This window comes from Stegodyphus dumicola, chromosome 8 (genome assembly GCF_044657685.1).
Source record: "Stegodyphus dumicola isolate Sdum_Otavi_A_Nest chromosome 8, ASM4465768v1".
Taxonomy (NCBI): Eukaryota; Metazoa; Arthropoda; class Arachnida; order Araneae; family Eresidae; genus Stegodyphus; species Stegodyphus dumicola.
Window position 1 is genome coordinate 10,074,251 of NC_140775.1, and position 24,943 is coordinate 10,099,193.

Here is a 24,943-nt window from a genome sequence, read left to right on the forward strand (position 1 = left end):
GCAAATTAAGACATTACTAACATTAAAATAAAGTATCTACACGAATGTACATTATAGACAGCGCTACTAAATGCAGCAATGTGAACGTGTAGAGTTATGAATCGATTTCACCGGGCAGTATTTTATTAAAGAAAAGAACTGTAACCATGCGATAACGAAGTTTTACTTCCTCTGCTACAAGTGTTCAAGTTGGTTAAGGCAAGCGTCTCAAACTCGCGGTCCGAGGCTACATGGCGGCCTGAAAAGCAGTTTTATGCGGCCCGCGAATTTATTTTAATTATGCATTTGATGCAAATACGAAATTTATAGTTTTAGAGACAAAGATATGGTCTATCTTACATGCACGACTGCTATTGAAAGGACTCAAAATTTAGCGCAGTTCCCCCCCCTCTTCTTTAGCACTCTTAAGTCACAAATAAGAGCACAACTCTCAGTATAATATAAAGATTGAATCGAGAAATATGAATTCATAAGCATTTTGACATAATAGTTGCTGCTTAGTTAAACATTTCAGAACAATATTTTAAACAAAAATTTTTATTAAACAATATACATTAGAAAGGTATTGTTTCATTTCTTAAACAAAAGGAAACAAAAGCTTGTTTATGAAGATCGCTTTCACTTGTGCGACGAACGCAATGCAGCTAGTTGATGAAACTTAAAACAAATTTTAAGATTTGTGAAATTTACAAAGCCATTATTCAATAGTAATTTTAAACTTCCTTTCTTGCAACACGCAACAGAGAAACATTCGAAGCATTAAAAAACATCATTGACTAAAAATGGCTCTACACATTAAAATAAGTTTTTTTGAAGCAAATATGAATCCTTATTACAAAAAGTTTGTAAATCTAGGATCCAAGATGGTTTTCAAAAAGATCAGCTTAAAGTAGAGTCAGTTTAGTTGAACTAAAAATAAACAACGAAATGGTTCGTTGAGAAATTATATCAAAAAGTTCTTCGAATAAACAGTTCTACAGAATAAGAAAATGTCTAAAACTTCTAAACATTTAAGTAAAATAGGTACACCAGCGCACTTTTTAGTTAAATCGATTGATTCAAAAATGTTCAATTGTCAAGAGCATTTCGAATATTAGAACATAGCCTCATCTGCGTTCTGCACACACGCCATCTTTACAGGCTTGACATCGCTCCGAATAATGGGGATTTCTTGGCTTTCCCGGTCTGCGATTCAGTTGAATAGGAGGTTTTTCGAAACCGTAAAATAGATAAGCCACTCGATTGCATATATTCATAAGAACCTGAAAATAAATTGGATTGTAGTTTATAAAGAGATAAGGCGCAATGACATTTGACAAATCTTAAAAATTCATTGATAATTTTTATAGCTAGGGTTGACAATATTTCACTATTCGAAACAGATTTTAGTTTTTTTGGTTTCCTTACCAAGGCTTAACTTCTAAAACTAGAAGTGTCGGAGCTTTACGGAAGACCCTCAAAAAAGAAAAACAAGAAAAATTAATAATTAAAACGCAATAAAATGTTAACAGATAAAAATTCAGTTATTAAATTTATGATAAATAAATGAATAAAATACTATATCTCGTCTTATTTGTGGCTACGGTTGGAATCACAATTTCATATGAAAAACTAAGCTTAGCCAAGGTCCGGCTGAAGCTCTGAATAAATATAATGCAGTATTTCAAAGGACGATAGGGAAAAAATACCATTTTACAAGACACCAATTAAAAAGGGGCAAAAGGGTTAAAGCGCTACAATAAGAATAGAAAAAACACTAGGAACAGTAACAAACCGTCATTTTCCTTTCATTCAAAATGATATTTCGCTTGACTTTTCTTCCCTAGTAACTGAAGAATATCTTTCCACAATTTCTCCCAGCGTCCTCTTAATTTCAGCATCACTTGCAGATTGGGGGGGGGGGGGAAGGGCCGTCGAGATGGGTTTGGTTCATTTGAACATGGAACAGCACAGTAGGGATATCTATAAGGGGAGGGATGCCTTCGTGGGAGTTATCACAATGAGTGAAAAAAAAAAAAATGCCCATGCAGCAAACTCGTTCGTCAAATTACTAGTATTTAGGGCAATTTCCATTCGGCCGTCAGTGCGCTCTCGGGTGGAGGCGAGATCAGTTTCTGTACCTTTTTCTGGCCTTTCTTACCTTCTCTTCAATATATTAACTCCTGCCTATATTTTCTACAAATACGATATGAGTAAGAAATCTTTTTTGATTACAAACATTTATAGCAGTGTTTAAACATTTCATCAGTGTGTCCCCTTTATAACTTACAGAATGTCAACTCAGTATTCCACTTCTCGCTACGTACTCTTCAACATTTTCTCCGCAACATTTAACACAATCTGTTAATTATGGACTTCAAATCTAATTACCCATATTACGTCCTCTCTAATCTTATATAAACATGTACAATGATAAATACAATGTCTACTCAAATATGATGAATTTATACTCAAATATTTTAAATTTAAAGACTACAACTCAAGGACCGTTTTCTTCTTTTATGCAAGACCTATTTATATTCTCAAGGTCTGTTTACCTTTTACTTATCTCTACAGTTACAGACTACTCATTTATTTCTAGATTCTCTTAATATGTATAATGACATTTTATATTATATAATTTGGTTATTCTTCAAAATTAACATATAAAAATCAGTAAACATAAATTTTCAACTTAAGTAACAATTCTCTAAATATTCATGTTATGAGCTTTATTGTTAAAATTGCCATTTATGTAAACACCACAAGAACTGTATAATGTCTCTGTATGTCATATGTATATTTGCACAACCATTGTAACTTTGCAAAATTTTATTTCAAATAAATACCGCTGATAGCGGAGCGGATGGTAGATAGTTTTCATCAATAGAGCACAAAAGCTGAAAGTCGTAATGATGGTGCAGTTGCTCTGTTGATGGTCTCCTGTCTCAACTTCCTTAGCTCTTTTTTTACGTACATTTTTATCTTAATCTTAAAAGAGTACTTTGGTATTATCGCAACCTCCTTGCTAGAAGTAGCCAAATTTTCAGTAGCAGCCAAACTGTGGCAACCATACGCAAAACAATACTTCAGGTAACCATTTCAATTTTGGTTATTTGTTTACGGCAAAGTCCACAAAGGCCATCTTCCTAAGGGGAGGGATGCCTTCGTAGAGGATTTTCTATGGCAAACTGGTTCATATACACGTCACACATGGGGAAAACCACGAAACTGCCCACGCAGGGATTCGAACTCCGGACCGAACCACCAGTACTCCGCGACTTTACAGCTCGGCCGCAGGTGGGCGTAACCATATCGATAGCTAAGTTTGAATAAGTTACGTCGCCAAATGTTGTTTTGGTTGTATTGGAAGCTCTAAGATAAATTGCGATATTTGTTTTCAGCTGGATTGTGAAATTTGCTCTTGTGAAATCTGCCTGCAGACGAAGAAAGTTCTGTGAAATTTTTGCAGGAATATAATATTTTGCCACAAAGACGGAAATTTTTAGAGTCACATTTGATGATACTGTATTTTGGTACTGTAGTTCTGTATTTTAAATATGCAAACTGAATCTGTATATTAAATCAACACTTCCGAATTACAAATCAAAGCAAAACTAAAACACATAATATCTGACTTTGGACTTCAAACAATCAAAATGTTTCCAGAACTGTGAGGTTGGCTTATTAGATATAAGAATTTTAGTGCAGTGAAATGCTTTCGAAGGAGGTACACTTATGTATCAGCACAACCACCTTAATTAGATGTAGCCAAATTTTCAAAATGCTGCAAACTTTATTAACCTTGCACGTAAAATTTCTCCAGTTTTACCATGCAAAGTCGTCAATTCCTTTTGTTTTCCTTTTTGTTCCATTCCAAGTTCCAAAGATTTTTAGTAAATCATGACATTTTTTTGTCTTAATTTTAAAATACGCGTTTTATGGGATTTGCCTCCAATGAATGAAATGGCTGTAAAATTTCTGCAGAATAATAGTATTTTGCCATAAAGTTACTGAAAGGAATAATTGCTTTGAATCTACTCTGAAAGCAACTGCTACGAAACTTCCACCAAATCAAAAAAGGGAAAAACCCTTTCCTATAGATTTATTGATTCAATTTCCGAGATAAATACCGAATAAAAATGCAAAATGTTTATATTTTTAAATCACCGTTTATTAGCAGTGAAAAATCGTCAGACAGCGCCAAGGCAATTGCGCTGATACGAAAGTTTGTACTTGGAAGTGTTTGAGAATGCTGCAAGTTAATCAAGACATTCTGATATTTCGAGATGGCTTAATGGTCAAAGCCGTCATAAAATCACTGGCTTCACTACCAAAACTATCAAACTCTCTAAAGTCTGGATGCTGTAAGGTTACTTCAGTCCTGTGTCAAACAGCAATACATAATAGAGTACTGACAGCACAACAGTTTAATGATCTTGCAATATAGAAGACCCATATCTCAACAAACTGCTTCACATCGGCTTAATGGGTATTCGTCTCTCTTTATTACTATCCACTATCAGACCGCAGGAGAACCGAGGCTGTGAATCCAAGGCGGAAAGAGCATTGGTAGAATTAATTACATTTTATGGCCAAGTTCCGATATTAATCTTTAGAATGATTCTCGAAATTACCTTCAAATAAATACGAAAGCTTTCCATAAACAACGCTAATCTACGGTTTTAATCCTGCTTAAGTTTAAAGTTGGCATACTCCTCTTCCACTTATTAAATGATCCAAACATGCGCGCAAAAATTCAAAAATACATACCTTCTCTATTTCTTCAGGATACCACATTGCGGGTTCGTAAGTCTCAGCCGGGCAACTGTCACATTGTTGCCCATACAGCTTGTAAGCAACGACACCCGAATTGTTTGAAAATGAGCACCAAAAGGTTATTCTTCCTTTCATCGAAGTCCATCCATGACCACAAGCCTACTTAAAAGAAAGTCGATTTCAGTATAAATCACGCCGGAACAGTGAAATGAAGCACAGTATGAAGAATTTACAAGTGAAATAGCCAGAAACCTGGAAATAGTATTGAAACAATTGTATTACACTAGATTACTGATGACGAGAAACATCTTTCTATGAATGTTGATACTCAACTCTAAATGATGCTGTTGCTGTATTTCACGCGGGAAATACTGCAGTCCACGATAGATACTTACCATTAATTCAATAACTTCATTACGTGAATTTCCTCGATTATTCTTGCAAATTTTAGGGGACATTTCAAGATTTCGCAAATGTTTGATTCTTCTAAATACATAAAAAAAATCCGCAAATTTAGAAATGTACATTTTTAAAATTTTCATTGTAATTTATTATCCCACAGGAGCGTTAGTTCAGAAGAGCTATTAATTTCGTTTTGGCATTTTGCGTTAATTCACTTTTCAAACTACTGGCACCAAATATTACCGCCCTCTATTATAATTAAAGAAATTAAATAATGAAGAATCTGCAAAAATGAATGTATGTTTCTCGCATTGTGATAAAACGGTGGTACCTAGAGCCATCCAATTTTGAATAACTTAATCCTCCTGCGAAAAATTAAAATTTGGAATTTGTTTTATTATCGATTTCTTTTTTTGTAAAACTTTAACGAATTTTTGGTTAAATAACTCAACGATTCCAAAGCGAGCAATGGTAACGTTGTACAGAAAAAACATTTTTATCTCCAGCGTGCGAGACTGTATCGGAAATTCTAAAGATATGCTCATTTTAAAATTATTTTGCGATACTGCGGTTGAATATAATTTTATGGTGTTAATTGCGAAGAGTATAATATTTAATAAGGAAAGGTAACACACAAAGCGTTTAAAAAGTCCCTTCGGGCGTAATACAAGTCCTGAAAGCTTTCAGATTTTTTAAAAAATTTATTAACCCAAAGGCCGTTAGCCCAAAAGGGCTATTAATTTCGTTTCGACATTTTGCGTTGGTTCACGATAAATGTTAGAGTTTACGTTTCAAACTGTTGCCACCAACTATTACAGCCCTGTATTATATTTAAAAATTAAATAATAAAGAATCGGCATAAATGTATGTACGTTTCTTACACTGTGATAAAACAACAGTACCTACAGCCATCCAATTTTGAATAACGTACTTTTCTACCCGAATATGGGCATCTGGAAGCCCAAAAATTTAAAATTTTTTATTATCGATTTCATATTTTGTAACAATTCAACGAATTTTTGATTAACAAACTAAACGATTTCAAAGCAAGCCAATGGCAACACTGTACGAAAAAAAATAGAAAAAATTATCTCCTTCGCGCCCCTCACAACTTTCTAAAAATGCAGTGCAGAATAATTGTGTTTCGAAGTGCAAACTAGAAGATTAAACTATTTTGAGTCCACTGAAGTTTCGGAATAAAAGATTATACAGAAGACGCCTTTTAATGTGATCGGGGTTAATGGTACTGTTAAGATACCATTAACCCCGATCGTAATTTTGATTGATCGTAGTTTACGTTACTATGTTGTTACTATACTACAAAATATTATAAAATAAATTTTTAGATTGCGAAATACAGCAGCCAAATAAAATGCAAAGCCATTAAATAAATTATGTATACAAAAAAAAAAAAAAAAAAAAAAAAAAAAAAAAAAAAAAAGAAAGGCCGCACGGAAACTGCCCCAAGACAGACGTTCGCTCAGCGACTTGAGCTATTCGACAACTGGTGATCTTATTTCCTTTAATTCTGGAAAGCAAAAAGACAGTTAAGTATTCATTAAAACGTGAAAGAGAAGCACAGCAGTTAACATGCATAACATAAAGACCTGCAGTCATCCAGAATCCAGATGTCCGAATGACTCATTTTGATCTGTAATTTTTAATGTATAACCAGCTTTTAAAATACCAATTATATCGCTAAGTTTCTTTGATATCGGTAAAAGGCCCAGTTTTATTTTTGTTAAATAGAAATGGTACCAGTTTACAACTGTCTCCCAAACTTAGCGACTCTTGCATGTATAAGGCCTCTCAACGTACGAGAGGTCGCTGAACACTGGTAGTTGGGTCCGAGGTTCGAATGCCGCGAACAGCTGGATGGGCGTTTTCGTGGTTTTCCCCATGTGTAACGTGTATACGAGCTAGTTTTCCTTACGGAGTCCTCTGCGTAGGCATCCCTCCCTTTAGGCAATCACTCGTGTGCTTTGCCGTAATCAAATAAACCAAAAAAACCTTTACTGACACTCCCTAGGGAATATATTTCCTGTATTGAAACTCTAAAAGATAGAAAAACTGGTTCAATTTATCCTAACTGATATTTCATTAAATTGAATTTTCAAGCTATCTTAGTAACAAATCAATAAAAGTAATAGTCTTTCGAGAATGAATTTTGACGCTCAAGTTCTATAAAGGTACATCAGAATTATTTCCTGTAGGTATATTCTTTGAATACGACAAAATCATGAGGAGCTATCAGACTAAGAGAAGAGGATGCCCTTTGTGGAGGACTTTCAAAGGGAAATTAGCTCGTATTCATGTTACACATGGGGCAACATGGTACACGAACATGTTACTATGGCGGACGTTACACATGGTGTACGAACATCAACCATGCAATTAACCTTCACCTGGATTCGAACAGAAAGTGGGTCGAGCTATCGGTATTCAGCGGTTTTAACCACTCGGCGACGGGGAAGGGGCTATTTCTCGTAGAATCGTGACGCACTGCTGCCAATCAAAGACCTAAATTTTTAGACTTCCTCTTTTTATAGATTTTATTTTACTAGAAATTTTACGATATAAAAGAGGAATGTGGTAAATTGGATCTTCAAGTTTTAGCGTTACTGTTTCTCTTCGGAGATGCTTTAATCACGCAAATGTTCTAAACGCAAAATAACAAACAGATATATTATACAAATAGTTTCGCCATCATTTACAAAAACAAATAGATCATGAAATCTGATTTTCGTAAAGTTCCAATAAACTACATACCTCGCAGGAGAAACGAACTTTCGCTGAATCCACGAAAGTATGCCACCTACCAGTTGGTCTTGAATTTACAATAACAAGTCGCCAAGGATGAGGAGAAAACCGAGAGAATAGTTTGTAGAAGATGAGCTGCCACACTAGTGCAAAATTACTGAAACAGAATGAAGATTTAGATGCCTGCCCAAGTTGAAAATCAAAGTTATACATACAGAAGCTCATAGCTCATAATTAATATGAAACTTCATTTTAGGCACTTTTTACATAGCACGACCTGCGAGCGAGAGACAAGACATGTTTTATCTAATCTTCAAAAGCGACATTTACCTAGGAATACGTGTATGTTGGTTAATATCGTTATCATTTTCACGGAAGTTACTAATTTCGATGACACTGAAAACATCGAATTTTGTATTGTTTCCTTTGCGAGATTACACGCGCCAAACAATTTTCTACGGAAATATGACACATTTAACCATTTCCTATTATCTACAGTGGAATGTATTCTTAGCAGCTGCAACTGTGTTCTTCTTTACAAAATATAATCGATATAAGGTTTTTAAAACGTATCATTCAATTTTTTTTTATTAAAATAATTAACCTAAGAAATATTTACGATAAACTAACAGATGAGAGCGCATGCGGACACCCGGGCGGCTTGCTAGGACTACTCGGGTGCAGTCCGGAATCCGCAACGGTACAACGCGAGAACTCTGGCGACTCAGAAGCGCGACGTCAGGGAGCTTAACAGAAACTTTTGTTGATGCTGTATACTATTTGGGCATTTTAAAATATTTAAACATTTTACACAATACAGTAATTGTATACTGATGCACATACTGCAGCTTTTACATAAATATTATGCACTAATAATTAAACATTACCGTGGTGCATTTTACGTGCATCTAGGTTTAAACATTGTAACAGTTAAAATTAGCTAGCTCATGAAAATTTTCTCGCTGGAAGTGTCAAGTCGGCGCATTATGTTTCTAAAGAAGACCGTTTGGCGCGTGTTGTGCGAAAACGGAAAAGATACGAAAACCTGCTTTTAGAGTAATTGAATTAAATATTAGATACTCAGAGGCTGAATTTTGGTTTGACATTTAAATTTCTAAAGAATACATTTTTAATGAAACTTTTTTAAATTATCGTAATGAGAAAACACTACTGAAATAAAACTGCTTTATGAAGCCTTTAAATTGGTGCTAATAACTTTTGCGATAGAAATGTACTTTTAAATCTACAGAATTGCAAAACAAATGATAGACCATTTTATACAGACTACGTGGCATTGTTAAAAAAATTCTCAAGGCAATGCAAATGAAAACAATTCTGGAAAGCATTTACAAAGGTGAGATGCATCAAGGTTGATGCACTGGCATCGCTACCGTCAGTACACAAGTTATTACATCTGTAATAACTCTTGTAGAAATTCGACTTCCAGTTTATTCCGAGATGAGTTTCAATTATCCGAGATGAGATCAAAAGGCGTCTCAGATTGTTTAATAATGGTACGACATATAGCCCAAGGGGCGGCGATGTCTTTACGGCTTTTTTTCCCAACGAAAACTAGTTCACGTTACACATGTGTGAAACTGCAAAAATGTCCATACAAGCCCGTCTGTGGTAAAGCAGGTAAACTGAGACATTACTTGCATGAATGCACCATAACACAGGACATGCGTCTCTTAGAATGCTCTGTGAAGAACTAGTCTAGTGGAAAATGAAAAAGGTCTGACAAAGCTCTGAAGGTAATTGCATACATTAATGATAATGCTGATAATATTTAGGCTTTTGGGCAAAGCATATTACTCCTAACTCGGAACTGTTCTACACAGTTACTTTGTAAGTAGAATGTAAATATTTCTGTGAATTCTCATTTTGATACTTGCACATGTTCTATAAAAATTTCCCATAAGATCTGGCATAGTATGCGATTCTATAAAATTGATATAAATAATCCTATAATTCATGAAGTGCAACTTTAAAGCTTATGATAACTGTTCACTTGTAAAGGAGTCCAATGCATTTTCCTTTAACGACCTTGTGTGCCCATGTAACAATTAAATTACGTCGCTTGTTCAGCCCTCTCGGGAGCTTTGGCCCTTGTGTACGGATTTTCTCTGGCTGTACAGCAGTGACTCTCAGCTGTCATCTGCTGCGCTTTGTGGGTCACATAAATTGCGTACTGTCAGAGCATGCGCAATTTATGTGACTCACAAAGCGCAACAGATGCACAAGTAGATTTTTTCTCCACAGAATACGCAGTAACATAAAAGCATAGCAGCAGGCCCGCTGTCCTCATGGCGGTGTAGGCTACACAGAAAGATGGAACCCATTGCTTTGGTAATTTTGATTATGGCACGGCACGCGACTTCGTGGGGTGAGTGAGTGAGTGAGCGAGTGATTATGGCGCAAAAACCAGAGATGATTATAATGCGCCAAACACAAGGTGGGATGATTACAATGGATGTCATTAAAATTCAATAAATAAAAACAAGTAAATAAATGTATCAAATCCAGAGGATAAAGTCATATAAACACAAGTTAAAAGCACATATTAAAATTCAAGACACTGTCTTCAAAATAAATTACATTAGGTAATAAAAGCCAATCTCTTTTAAATAATAAAATAAATTACAATTGACCTCTCTTCCGATTAAACGGTCGAGAGGTAAGTCACAGCTATTAAAATATTTCTGGCGAAGATTATTAAAACATGGACACTCAATTAAAATATGACGAACAGATAAACAAACATTACAATTAAAACACACAGGCTCATTTTCAGCTTCGAGAAGATAGTTATGTGTCACTCTAGTGTGACCAATTCTGAGGCGAGTCAAAAGAACGTCCTCCTTACGATTTCCAGTAATTTCCCAAAGTTCAATTCTAGGATTGACGTTTCTCAACTTGTTGTGATGCTGAACATCCCAAATTTGCTGCCATTTTTTCCGCATCTTCCCCTTGATTACACACCAGATGTCTCTAAAAGGAATAAGGCGAGTGGACGGTTCAACAGCATATTTGGCTGCAATGTCTGCAAGCTCATTTCCCTTTATTCCTGCATGTCCAGGGACCCAGCAGTACAGGACTTCATATCCTCGAATTGTTAAATTTCTATGAATTTTGAGAACATCCACTACCACAGGATTCTGCGTGTCGGGGAATGCTTCCAAGGATTTAAGAGCACTATACGAGTCTGTATAAACTATGAATTTTTTGTGGCAGAGCTTTGAGATGTACAAAAGACCGTAATATATTGCAGTTAGTTCAGATGTTAGGAGTGAAAAAGCATGGTGCAGGCATCGGCCCTCCATGTAATCTTGAAATACAAAAGCCATCCCGACATGATCATTTGACTTCGATCCATCTGTGTATATCGGATGATAACTGCTATATTTGTGCCTGTGCTCAGCGAAAAGTTGTCTGTAAACGATCTCGTTAGTGCTCGCCTTTACGTGATGTTTGAAAACATCAAGAAGCTGGATCCGTGAATTTTCCCAAGGTGGAATTTCAAAATTCTGTACTGCTTGGGGGTGCATATCAGAGAGGGAGAGTTCCTCAATGACAGGCCGAACTCTTAAAGGAAAAGTAGGAACACAGGATGGACGTGTTTCATATAATGTGTTACACTCATTATCGAGTAAGCACAGCTTATTGGGATGTTCAGGTTGGGATAGAATATTAAAATATTGCAAAAGGGACAATTGCTCGCGCCTCAGATAAAGTGATGGTTCGTTAGAGTCCACATATAGGCTCTGTACAGGAGAAGTCCTGAATGCTCCTGAACAAATCCGCAGACCTTGATGGTGAACAGGATCCTGTTTTAACAAAACAGATGACCGAGCGGATCCATAAACAACTGAGCCATAGTCCAGTCTAGAGCGGATAAGCGCTCTGTAAATGCGAAGCATAGAGCGACGCTCTGCACCCCAGGAGGTGTTCGCCAACACTTTTAAAATATTTAGTGTTTATAGACACTTCTTTCTCAGGTTTAAAACATGAGAAAGGAAGGTCAATTTTCGGTCGAACGTCACTCCTAAAAATTTTACTTCGGGCGCAACTGGAATAATTGTACCATTTAGATATAACTCAGGTTCAGGATGGAGACCTCGCTTCCTACAAAAGTGTACGCACACAGTTTTCTGTTTCGAAAAAGTAAATCCCTGTTTGTCTGACCATTCTTGGATCTTGTTCAGAGCCATCTGCAATTGCCTCTCTATGTATCTCATGTCTGCTCCTCGATAGCTAATCTGTGAATCATCTACATAGAGTGATCCCAAGATGGTGGGAGGAAGTTCTTTTAATACAGAATTTATTTTTAAACTGAAAAGCGTTACACTAAGAACACAACCTTGAGGCACACCCTCTTCCTGTTGAAAAACATCCGAAAAAACAGAGCCAAATCTTACTTGAAAAGTTCTAGCGGTCAGGAAATTCTGAATGAAAATTGGTAGGTTGCCGCGCAAGCCACTCTCGTGAAGATCGCGAAGTATACCGTATCTCCATGCCTTATCATAAGCTTTCTCTATATCAAAGAAAATTGAGACAAGGTGATTTCTTCTGACAAAAGCTTTTCGAATGGATGTCTCTAAGAGGAGCATGTTATCTACGGTTGTTCTCCCCTTTCGAAAACCACTTTGATAAGGCGATATAATATTATTCTTTTATAAGAAGTAGACTAGGCGGTTGTTTACCATCTTTTCAAACAGTTTGCAAACACAACTGGTAAGAGCAATTGGCCGATAGTTCGAGGGATTCCTTGGGTGTTTCCCTGGCTTGGCAATAGGAATGACAACAGCTCTCCTCCATGCACTGGGAAAAGTACGCTCCTTCCACACTCTATTGTAAAGAGTGAGAAGGGCTTTCAGTGACTTATAGGACAGATGCTTTAGCATTTCGTAATTTATGCCATCAAAACCCGGAGAAGACCTATGTGTCTGCAAGAAAGCTCTCTTTAATTCCACCATAGTAAATGCTCTATTGTAAGGCTCAGATTTGGAAGAGTTGAATGCGATGGGATTTATTTCCGAGTGCTGCTTGATAGTGAGAAATGCAGGTGAATAGTTTCTGCTGGAAGAAACGGCAGCAAATATCTCACCTATAGTATTTGCAATTTCTTCTATGGAGCTAATCACTCGGCCATCTTTTTCCAAAAAGGAAAGTGAGTGGTCCTTATATATTCCGCATGCTTTTCGAACTCTTTCCCAAACCGCCTTACTAGGCGTAGAGGAAGTTATTGACGACACATATGAAATCCAAGAATTCCTTTGGCTCTGCCTTCTTACTTTTCGTGCATTTGCTTTGGCTCTTTTAAAGGCTATGAGGTTTCGCAGAGTAGGATATCTACGAAAAATACCCCATGCTTTTTACTGTTTTTTCAGTGCTTCATGACAGTCGCGATTCCACCACGGTTTCGAATATTTTAGGATTTTTCCTGATGTTCTAGGAATGGAAAGCATAGCTGCCTGAGTAATAGTATTAGTAACAGCGTCCACAGCGTCATCGATATGCACATCTTCTACCATTTCCTCTGTGAGCTCTGCGGAGGAAGAGAAGAGTTCCCAGTCTGCCCTGTCCAGTATAAACCGAGGGAGTCTCGACATGGGGTTTGCTCCTCTTCGTGCAAGAGATAGAAAAATGGGATAATGATCGCTGTTGTACAGGTCATTTCCGACACTAAAAGTGTCGGAAATGGCAACAAGGATGGTGAACAGATGGCAAGGTCGAGACCGTGGAATGTCCTTGAAGGGTCATGGAAGTACGTATCCTGCCCATTATTTAGGAGACAAAGGCTATGATCGTCGATCATTTCCTCAATTTGTCTTCCTCGGCAATTTGTATCTTTACTACCCCAGAGTGGACTATGGCCGTTAAAATCTATTATGATAAAAGGCTCAGGCAGCTGCTCTATTAGATTATTTAAATCCTGCTGGTCAATGTGCTCATTTGGAGGCAAATACAAAGAAACAAATGAAACAACAATATGAAGATTTATTTGAGTAGCGACAACTTGGAGGGATGTCGTCAAAGAAAGAACATTTGAGGGATAATCCAGTGAGGAGAGGAGACCTACACCTCCACTGGTTATCCTTTCTGACGAAAGAAAACCTCCGAAGTTTTGCATGTTGTTCTGGTTGCAGATTTGTTTCCTGTATAGCTAAGCACACAGGATGGTACGCATTTATTATAGATTTGATGTCAAGTAAATTTCGGTGGAAACCGCGACAGTTCCATGAGATGAGGGTGGCTATTATGAATGGTTTTTGTTTTTTCTGTGCTCTTGTTTGGTTTTTCGTGGAAGTAGATGCTTGAGAACTTCCAGACCCTCTTCTACTTCCATACCGTCTGAATCCGCAGATTCAGAAACCATTCCATCAAGAGAGCTATTGCTGGAACTTCTATTTTTATTTGTTTCTTTTTGTGTGGTAGTTTTGGGTTTGCTTTGTATTACTATTTCTTTATTTTGTACTGTATGGGTTGGGTTTTCTTTCTTCCTGTTGCTTGTAGTCTGTTGAGTTTTGTTTGGTGGAGTCTGCATACTAACTGATGTTTGGGTGGCAACTGTGCGAGATCTTTTAAGAGCATTGGCATAAGATGTATTTGGTCGTAGCTGTGTGCTTTGGATTAATCTTCTGGCTTCGGCATATGAGATGTTCCTCGTAACCTTTGCAGTCTGCACTTCTTTTCCCAATTTCCATTTTGGGCAGAGGCGTGAAAATGCTGGGTGCTCACCCTTGCAATTTATGCAAAGAGGCGCAGCGGTACAATTTTCAGAATCGTGGCCAATTTGTGAGCATCGGGCGCATGTGAGGCTGCCACGACAAGACGTCTTAGAATGGCCGAAACGCTGGCATTGGAAGCATCGCATAGGGTTTGGAATATAAGGTCTTACAGGAATATTTAGGTATCCGGCCTTAATATTCTTAGGCAGATCAGGCGTGTTGAAGATAAGGATCACGTGTTTCGTGTCTATCAACTTACCTTCTTTACGCATCTTGATCCGCCTTACACCGCAGACATTTTGTTCGGATAACTCAGAAGCGATTTCTTCTTCAGAAACATACAGAAGGTCGAATTTTGAGATTACACCCCGACAATAGTTCAGTGACTTATGTGGTGTTACAATGACATTCGCTTGCCCGAGTTTAGTTATCTGAAGTAAAGAAGCAGACTGGGTGGCTGAGTTTGTATCAATAAGCAAGTCTCCGGAGCGGAGACGCTTAATATTTGTCGGCTCACCAATACAAGACTGGATGTATTTGTTAATCACGAAAGGAGACATCTTATGCATTTCGCCAGAAGGACTAGAGATGACTAGGAAACGGGGACTATTGTTATGATTTTTTTTATTTGCATCTGTCCGTAATTTTTTTGCAGAATTTTCAGAACTAGGTTGAGTGACTGGTTTAGTAGTAGACTTTTCAGAACTAGGTTGAATGATTGGTTTATTAGTAGGTGGTTCAGAGCTAGGTTGAGTGACTGGTTTAGTAGTAGACGTTTCAGAACTAGGTTGAGAGACTGGAGTGACTTCAAAATCTTTTAGTAGAAAAATATGTGAATTTGCCATGTTTATAAGAGAAAAGATTCGGGTCCGACGGCCCCGCCCACCACGGAGCCCAACAAGGGAACACAGATTCCTGTGTTAAAGCTAGCCGGACCTATACGCAGACTGAAGTCCCACAGTTGGCTTTCCCGAAAGCAGGTACTCCCGAGAGAGCTTGACCCCAAGCCACTGACACAAGGACTAGTGACCAGCCGATTGACACCCGTGAGGACGACTAAGGTGCCTCCCGTTTAGCTGAAGCAGAGGCCAAAGCAGTGTGTTGGGGACAGTACCTCGCCCCTCAACTACCAGGACCCTCCTTTCCAGCGACACGGGTCTCCACGCACGGCAAACACGCGGGCAGTTTTCTCGCCACTCGAAAACTAGATGCAAGGACTGCTCCAGTCTCTCGTGACGAGCCCCAAACTCCGTAGAGAGAAACCACAAGGGAGAAGGGAAGGAAAAAAGTTTCAGCCAAGAGGAGAGGAGACGGAAAAGCCCCTTGAGGGACGCGACTTCGTGGAGAGCTTTCTTAAGGGAAACTAGCTTGTATCCACGTTAAACATTGGGAAAAACACGAGCGCTCATAGGGATTTGAAGCTGGATTAAACTGCCAGTGTTCAACGGTGTTATCCACTTGACCCGTAGCGGCTTCCAGGATGTATTAACCGTGGCTATATTTACAAGATAAGACTTAAAATATTCTCTATCAAGAGAAGGGCTACAATCGAAACTACTTATTCGAACTGGAGAAGGACCAACATTTCATCTTCCTCTTTTGGATTCAAACTTTAAATCTCAAGGAATTAGTTTTGTTTCTAAGCCGATGCGTGTATCGCAGCCCAAAGTTATTTGCAGTAGCAAATACTCATGCCATGTTTAGAACTTTGTTTTTCAAATCGGCAATCCAGTTTATGAGATTAGATAGTATATTTATGAGCTGTAAGTTCAATAATTATATACAGAAGGAGCAACTTCGTAGAAGATACATTAGGTGAGATATATTTGTTATTTCTTACGAATGAAAGTGGAAGAAAGTCCAATATCGCAAACAGAGAAGAACTGAACTCGGCTTTTTGTTATTTTTGAGAGTAAATGCTGCATGAAGAATTGGTTAACATATATACATTAAAGCAATACTATAATTTCACTTACCAAGTTCGTTTTACAATCGGCAAAGCCAAAATAGCCGGCGTCGTAGTGATAGAAAATATCCGGAGATATCTGCTCCTTAACAGTGTTGGTCCAATAGGAGTGAAAACTGGTGCAGAAAATACAACCATTTCTGGTTTTATTTTCCTCCAGTCTTCTCTAAAAACAACTAGTAAATAATAAAAAATGTTAATTAGTTAAATTACATGATGTAAATATGAGTAAAATTATGACAGAAATTAATTTTTAAATATATTCGAAGTATTTTATTTGGATATTAACCATTAGCTCCAGAATAAAAGCGACATTTACCTCAAGCTCTCAGCCTTGTGTAATTTTATACATGCTACCGGTAAAGAATAAAACGCCGGCATTCTATAGAATACCTCGGTACTTTAAAGAATGCCTAACATATTAGGCAAAATAATAAATACGAGAATTATTATATACTTTATGTAGGCATTGTACGTAATACCTTTCTATAGAAATACAAATGCTCTTTAGGCAAAATATGCAAAAGAGACCTTAAGGTTATTTGAAAGACACTCATCCCTCAGATATACAAATGTTATTTTGAAAAATAATGCCATTAAAGATTTTTTATTCAAAACACAAAGAAAATGTTCGAAAAAATGTATGCCCTTCTTATTGAGGAAAACAATTTTCATATAAAAATAATTATAATTAACCTATTTGTTGCAATATGGTAGGCTTGAATGACATTTTGAATTCATTTCACTACTTTTTTTCACACAAGATATTTCATATTTCCGCACCTTATAAGCTTCACAAATGCTTGGCAATTTCCGCTGGACTGTGCAATTGTAACTGACGCGAAAGGAATTTCGTGCTCAAGAATATGTACAATTCTAAGTAAATTCTCAGAACCTAAACTAAACGGTAATCTCGTATATGGTTGTTTTAAAATTCTTTCTGAAGTTCCAGTCAGTAGAAACTAACTTTTTGCATACTTTCCCGAGGCATTATGCAGGTGTACTTCCTACTTTACCGGTTTGTTATCTGGCATCTATTAGTAATGCTTAATCATTGCATACATTGGCAGCCAGTTTTCGGCATTCTATAAAATGCTTAGGTATTCTATAGAATGCCGGATTTCATACTTTGCGAGTACCATGTATATCAAATGCTTACCGAGGCTTCTAAACGAAGAGCTGGGATTATAAAGCAAAACTACCGTAAGGTTAGAAAAATCAAGTTACTGGTAAAAGAAACACCTTTGAGTAAAGAATTTTGAATATAGTGGGACAAGGCAGTCGAACTTCGATAAGCCGATAATCGAAAAGCTTTAAAAAAGAAGGAATAAAGATTTTGAATGATAAAAAAGGAGTTTCGATGAAACTTCGTCTAAATTATTCCAGTTTACTACTTAAATAAGCGGATTACTATTAATTTCAGATAAAAACGTATTTATTTAATGTTTTTAGTATCGTCCTTACTTGATTCATAACCAAATGCTTACTGGGTTTCCTAAACAAAGTGTTGGTTACGTTATGAAGCAAAGCCAGCGCAGGGTTACAAGAGTCAGTTTATTAGTTTATTAGTAAAAGAAATGCTTCGAGTAATAACATTTTCAAAATAATGGGCAAAGCGATTTCAAATGTAGACCAACTTCGACAAGTCAAAAAAATTTGAAGACGAGACAAAAAAAAAAAAAAAAAAAAAAAAAAGCTTTTGTTTAATTAAAAACAAGATTTTCAATAAAATTACGCTTAAAATGCCAGTTTTCTACGCAAGGACATTGGATAGGAATTACATTAGCAATGTACACTCTACACACCACAAAAAAGGGGACAGTTTCATATGTCCCGTTCTACTGGGCCATTGAGAAAATTTAATTTTTTTTTAATGTCTCGAAAGCTCGCGACTTAAGCTATATATTAGATTTACATACATACATTATTGTTCTAACAGGTATTTTGACACAAAATCGGACTTCTGATATGATAAACTGATTTTTTTTCATATTTCTATTCCTATGACCAAATTATGTCCAAATATTAAATTTTATAAAATTCAGTGAGAAACTTGGAGAAATTTAAAACTTACCTTAGCGCACACTTTCCTGTTTACCCCAAGAACAATTCACTTGGCGAAATCTTAAAATTTGTAATACCCATTTTTCTTTGCCTTGTATCTCTGTGCGTGAAAAAAGATACATCGTTCATTCATTTAAATAAATTTAAAATATTTTTCAAAGTCTGTAAACCACATCTGGTGTTATCACTTATAACAAATATGGGAAATTTCAGAACCAATATATAATTCCACGTTTGAGATTTTGAATAAAAACTAATTTTTTGCAGGTTATGTCTAGAAATACATATCAATTTTAAGATAACGGCAAAAATTTCATAGCTTTTCAAAAAATTTACAGAATTTTCTAAAAAAATAGAAATTAAAAATAAATCAGAAAATATCTGCGAATTTTATTCCGAACTGAAAGCAAGCTTCGAATTGTGAAAGAGGGAATCAAGTTTTATAAAGAAGATATGAATGAATGTATACCAAATTCAGTTAACACGGAGGAGCTAAAATTTTTAGAGCTATTTTTTTTTTTAAAACAACTCGTGCGATTTTCACAAAATTTGTCACCTCGACGTAATTTGAGTCGTAGAATCGAAATATGGAAAAAATTGGTACGTCATTTCACAAAAAATCCGATTTTGTGTCAGAACAAATATATTAGGGCAATGATATATAAATCTAATTTATACCCCAAGTTGCACTTTAGAGACATGAAAAACGAAAGTTATATTTCGTTAATCGGTCCATTAGAACGGGAGATACAGAACTGTTCATTTGTTGTGCAAGGTGTATATCAATAATGAAGCAAAATTAAATCCTCATTTTTAATAGGGTTAGAAAAAGGTTCCATAAATTAATGACATGACATTACGGTTATGATAAATACTGGTTTATTTATAGCAAAGCACGCGAAGACTATTGGCCTAAGGGGAGGTATGCCTTCGAGGAAGACTTTCTAAAGTTCTTCCAGTGTTCAGAGACTTTGCAGCTGGGCTGCTGGTGGGCCCAGGTTATGATGAACTAAACAGCATTATATCCGCGTCAAGATATACGCACCAATTTCCAATAGAAAAAAAAAAAAAAAAAATTTCATTTCTAATCAGGTGAAGAGATACTGTTCCGTTATCGGGAGCGGATTCAGAAATGTGTGTATATGTGAGCGTATATACATACTTACGCACACATACATATATACATACGCACACTTCGGATTCCGGACCCGATAACGGAAGAGTACCGGTAAATTTTTTCTGAACATTTATATCACTCAGGTTAGATATTTTAATAAATCAAGAACACTTGAAAAACAGATATATTTACTTTGGAAACATGAATGCTGCTATAAAGGAGAAAAATATTTTAATTTAATCGTAGCCAATAATGAATATTGGCGCATATGCCATCTCTGTAGGAAGGAGAACTTTCTAAGGAAAATCGGCTCATACACACGTTACACATGGGAAAAACTACGGAAAACGCCCATGCAGCCAGTCCGCTCGTAGGATTCGAACCTTTAATAAAACTACCAGTATTCAGCTACTTTACCGCTCGTGGCCACAATATTTTGTAGTAAGTTATTCTAAAACAGAAGATCCGAAAATTTCAGCGTCGATCGAAATAGGTGTCTAATCCAGAAGTGTTAAACTTTTAGTAAACTTTGTTCGACAGTAACATTTCAAATTTTCAAAATTCGAATAATTGATATTATCCTCAACTTAGTTTGTTAGTTACATGCGAAAAAGCAAGCGAAGTTCTGCCTCAAAGATGCCTCCGTGAAAGATTTTCTAAAGGTAACTCATTTATTTTGCTCTACACATGAAAAAGTACACGAAACCAACACGCAGCCAGTGCATTCGCTAAAATTACGAGTTCGAGTCAAACTGTCGCTGCTCAATGATCTTATCAATTCAGCCAATTTTTCAGATGAGTTTAAGGGAAACCTATTTATATTTCTCACAAGAAAACATTATCAAGCCTTACAAATTAACCTCCATAACTGCTGAAAATACAGCCTTACAATCGTTGCGCAGAGGATTTAAGTAAAGGGCCAATGCTTAACTGATATTTAGAAACTTTATTTGGGGCTATTGTGGCGGATTTAAAAAATTAACACATTTCCGCTGTATGCTTAAAATTTTGTTTAAAGTGTTAATGTAGAAGTGAAGCTCACGTGAAGTCGTAGGGGATATTTAAAGAAATAAATAGTTGACAACAAGTTATGAAATAAATATTAAGTAAGAGAGGTAAAAGCTTTAATAGAGGTTTAAAAAGTGAATTAAAAAATTATGAGTTTGTGCTCTTATAATTGCAAACATTTGAAGAAAACTAGAAATTTATAGAATTTAGAAGCTATTTTTAAAGTTATTTTATGGAACAGACGTAAAATGATAGCTCAACATACTTTAACCTTTTAAAAACCATTCTGAAAGAATTTTTAAACGCAACACACCTCATAAAGCGCAACATGTGATGAAAATGACTGTCGCTTGACTTCAGTTTTCATTTTACGAAACTAGAAAATTGTTTAACATTTTCCCCGCGAAAGAGACGCATACTTTTCATGTGTAGCAATCAAGTTACTTCAGGTTAACAACATGTTCAAGTTTCACTTAGATAAAGCAGACTATTTTACGAAGCGTACGTCGAATTTTCAGAACTACACGAAAAATTCACATAATCAGTAATCTAAACCAATAATTCTACAGTTTCTTGCACTTTCTCTAAATTGGACAAATCGATTTTGTCCAATTTAGACACAGCAGAGATCTCATATTAGTGATAAGAAAAATAAATTGATCAGAGATTTTTTTAATTTACGATTAAATTTATTTTTACCTAAATAATTAGTAATCTAATATTTTCGGAAAATTACACAATTGGTGTCATTCAAATTAAGAAAAATTTCCTTAATGGTTGCTTGGCTTTAGCAAATGGCAGATACTGACAAATTCCGCTAAAAAGGCTAAGAAGAATTTTATTTCAGAATTTATTTTAATTTGTATCAGTTACTTCCTGTTTAATTTGTTCACTAATCAAACAGTGGATTAATAAATATGTAAAATCTCTTCCTTAATGTTATTCGAAATTTATTTTTGGATCGAATTAAAAGCTTCAGATCGAGAGTGTTTCAAAATGCATAGCAAAAACCTTTTAACAGCGTTTCTTGGCGATTTTCCTATTACTCAGTTTATTTAATGTAACATTTTTAAAGATTTGAGTTTTTGACTTTATCTACGCCAAACGCAAGGTTGTTTGTTGCTTTGCTAATTTTATGTTGCGCGTTTCTCTTACGTTTTAATTTTAAAATGGTTTCAAAATTAAGTACTACAGACACAAATTTCATAAACTCGTTACTCTTAACATCAACATGTCTTAAACTGCGAGGTTATGGTTTTTCGTAAAACTTCGCACATTTTCAAATTTTTCCAATTAGAAATCTCGTGTTAATGAAGGATATTAACTTGCTTTAACAAATATTCCGAATTAATTTGTAATATTATTCGCAACATATACGAATAATGTTACGAATATAATTCGTAATATATAACAATATAGTTTCATGTTATAATGCTTTAACACTATTAATTACAAATTATCACTCTGATCGTGTTTAAAAACAAAATTCATTTTACATGCATTTATTACATGGAAATTACATGTCATTGGCATGAATGGAAAAGTGAATAGTGCTGAACAGTGATGGCTTAGAGGTCAATAAAAACTAACAAGAATATAACATAGTTCATTAATATAGCTAATTAACTCGAAACAATATAGAACTCGCAAGTTTAGAAACACTATCAAAATGACTTACTAGATATACAACATGAACTAACTGACCATATTTCAATTAAAACCCTTAGCATGTGCTATATGCTAGCTACAATTTTCAAATTTTGCGCTTAAACTAATCAGAATTCTTAAAACTAATATTCACTCAAGTTTAGTTTCTACTTAAATTTAGAATCAAACCAATTAAAAAACTGGAAACAGATTACAAAATTATTTTACAATTCGAGTTCCTATAAAACAGGATCAGAGCAATTTTCGTTTTTGTAGTTTTAGTTATAATAAAATATGTAGTTCATGCTTATATCATACAAAACTTTGAATTCATTCTTTTAAATTAACGCTTTCAACATTAATTAACACTTTTCAAACACTAGTTTCTGAAATCAGTAATTTCATCTTCCTTTAAAATTAAAATATCCTAAATTTGACACTATACTTTTAAATCAATCATGAACTCAAGAATTTGACGCAAACTTTTGTAGAAATTTCAACAACATGTTACAATAGCAAAAGTCGAAAGCATGAAATAAAACATTACACACATTTTTTTTTTTTTTCCACTATTTTGCTCTTTGAAGCAAAATGGTGGTAACTCTCAAAGATAATCTTAATTTCTTATCTTGTGTAAAGCTTAAAACAAAAAACAAAGTTAAGGTAAGTTATGTTCAAAAATACGAAAACAATATAAGTTACAAAACGTTGTAATACAAGTCACAAAAAACAGCTAAGTTAAACATTATAAATGCAAAGTTATAAATTACAAAAAGTTGCAATATAAGTTACAAAAAACAGGCAAGTTAAATATTATAGACGCTATAAATCGCATGCAAATAGCTATTAAAACGTCTTAAACAATTTTCCTTCAGAGTAGTAATAATTTTAATGCTTTGACTCCTATTTACTAGAGAAACAGTTAAATGGTTAGTTACCACAGTCATGCAACAGAAGCTGAATTAAACTTTTCTACTAAAAATGGACGTATTACCTTTTTTTTTGCCACCAATGCCGGTGCAGATATTTACTTGAAGAAACACCAGTTAAAATCAATACCGTTTAAGAAACTTCAGGTATCTAACCAAAATTTTGAAGTCAGCAAACACCATTCACAACTACCATCCGAAAACATAACTCCAAAATTCTGAAGCGCCACGTAATCCAATAGCCTACTTTTATAGACGTTCTCTCTTCTTTACCTAGCAAATGCTGCACCCATCTGGCAATACTTTGGCGAATCTGACGGTTGGCTTTTGCCGTTCTTAAGTAAGATCTTACCCATAATACCACATACACTATTATTGGAATAAAGAATCAGTAAGGCATTCGATGTCGGCTTTTAAATAATTATTTTAGTTTTTGAACATCTTTTTAAGAGTTTAATAAAATTTAAAACCTTACGGAATGGGCACAGTTTTAGGTGATTTTCGATTAAATTAAATTTACTGCTGTTATCGTAAGAACAGGTTATGTTTATACTTGGATGTCTTCTTTTTTCTTCTTCTTGAAGCTTGGCACTTGAATGTCAATCATTGCGCTGTTTCAGATGCAGCTATCTCTGGTGATAAAAATATCGTCACACAGGATTAATTATATCGAAATATCGATGGTGAAAGATTTCATTATAAAATGGTGTTGGTTTCATTATTGCATTGATGTATGATTTTGAAATTCTTGCTTGTTATTATTGCAGCAGAACTTCAGTTACTTAAACTTCAATAATTCGTACTTTTCGAAAAGCGAAACTCAATGAAAACCACACGAAAATATGTTAAAATTAATTTTTTCGATTAAGTCGAATTTTTAAAAATTTTGACATAATTATTAAATTTAGAGTTTCTTTCAATAAGGCTGAAATTGTTTTCTATACTTTTCTTTCTGAATAAACTAAAATGACAAAACCATACAGGTTATGAATACTTCTTTCGTAGAACTTTAAATGTAAAGTTCTTTGATTTCTAGGCTGCATAGTTAGCTTCACAAAGCTTTTTTTTTTTTTTTTTCTCCCCTCTCTTTTCTTCTTTTTTTTTGGGGGTGGGGGTAAATAATTTTAAATAAATTATAAAATTAGAGCGAAAAACGTATATTGTCGTAGATTTATTTCTTGATTTCCAGGATGTCTGACATAGGTCCTACTTCTTCAACAAGCAAAAAAAAGAAAGAAAATCAGCTTTTTGGAAAAGCAAGCTTGTTTTTCCTTGGCTACCTCTTGGTAGAAATTTTACTTCTTGGAGAAAACAGTCTATTGTCAATGAAATACGAAATCGATAGAAAAATCGACTGTAATCAAAGACTGTCGCTTGCATACAGGGTCTGATTCGTACAAGGCAAACGAACATGTGCAACAGGCATCAGGCTTCAACGAACAGGCAACAGGCTTCTTTCAGGCATGCCTCAGAATCTTTTTATAATACGAGTATCTAAAATATGTAAAATTTGATATCATTGCTTTAAGTTTTAGATTTCAGTAACATAAAACTCGGAGAA

General features: G+C 35.3%; 1 protein-coding gene across 1 annotated transcript; it reads right to left on the bottom strand.

The window, feature by feature from the left end:
* Window positions 1-523: 523 nt before the first annotated feature.
* On the bottom strand, window positions 524-23,940 carry LOC118180554 (receptor-transporting protein 3-like). The gene is made up of 5 exons (XM_035349630.2): window positions 23,448-23,940; window positions 16,628-16,793; window positions 7,930-8,077; window positions 4,753-4,917; window positions 524-1,262 (listed from the first exon to the last, which is right to left on the bottom strand). The coding sequence occupies exons 2-5, from the start codon at window positions 16,753-16,755 to the stop codon at window positions 1,107-1,109; spliced, it is 597 nt and encodes a 198-aa protein (XP_035205521.1). The 5' UTR covers window positions 16,756-16,793; window positions 23,448-23,940; the 3' UTR covers window positions 524-1,106.
* Between the last annotated feature and the right edge of the window lie 1,003 nt (window positions 23,941-24,943).

Bases quoted from the DNA above. Each gene is read 5' to 3' on its own strand.
- LOC118180554 (XM_035349630.2), bottom strand. From the start codon at position 16,755: ATGGTTGTATTTTCTGCACCAGTTTTCACTCCTATTGGACCAACACTG. The intron at 4,918-7,929 runs GTATGTAGTTTA...TCTTTTAAGTAG, and splicing joins AAGTTCGTTTCTCCTGCGAG to GCTTGTGGTCATGGATGGAC. The intron at 1,263-4,752 runs GTATGTATTTTT...ATTTATTTTCAG, and splicing joins ATCCTGAAGAAATAGAGAAG to GTTCTTATGAATATATGCAA.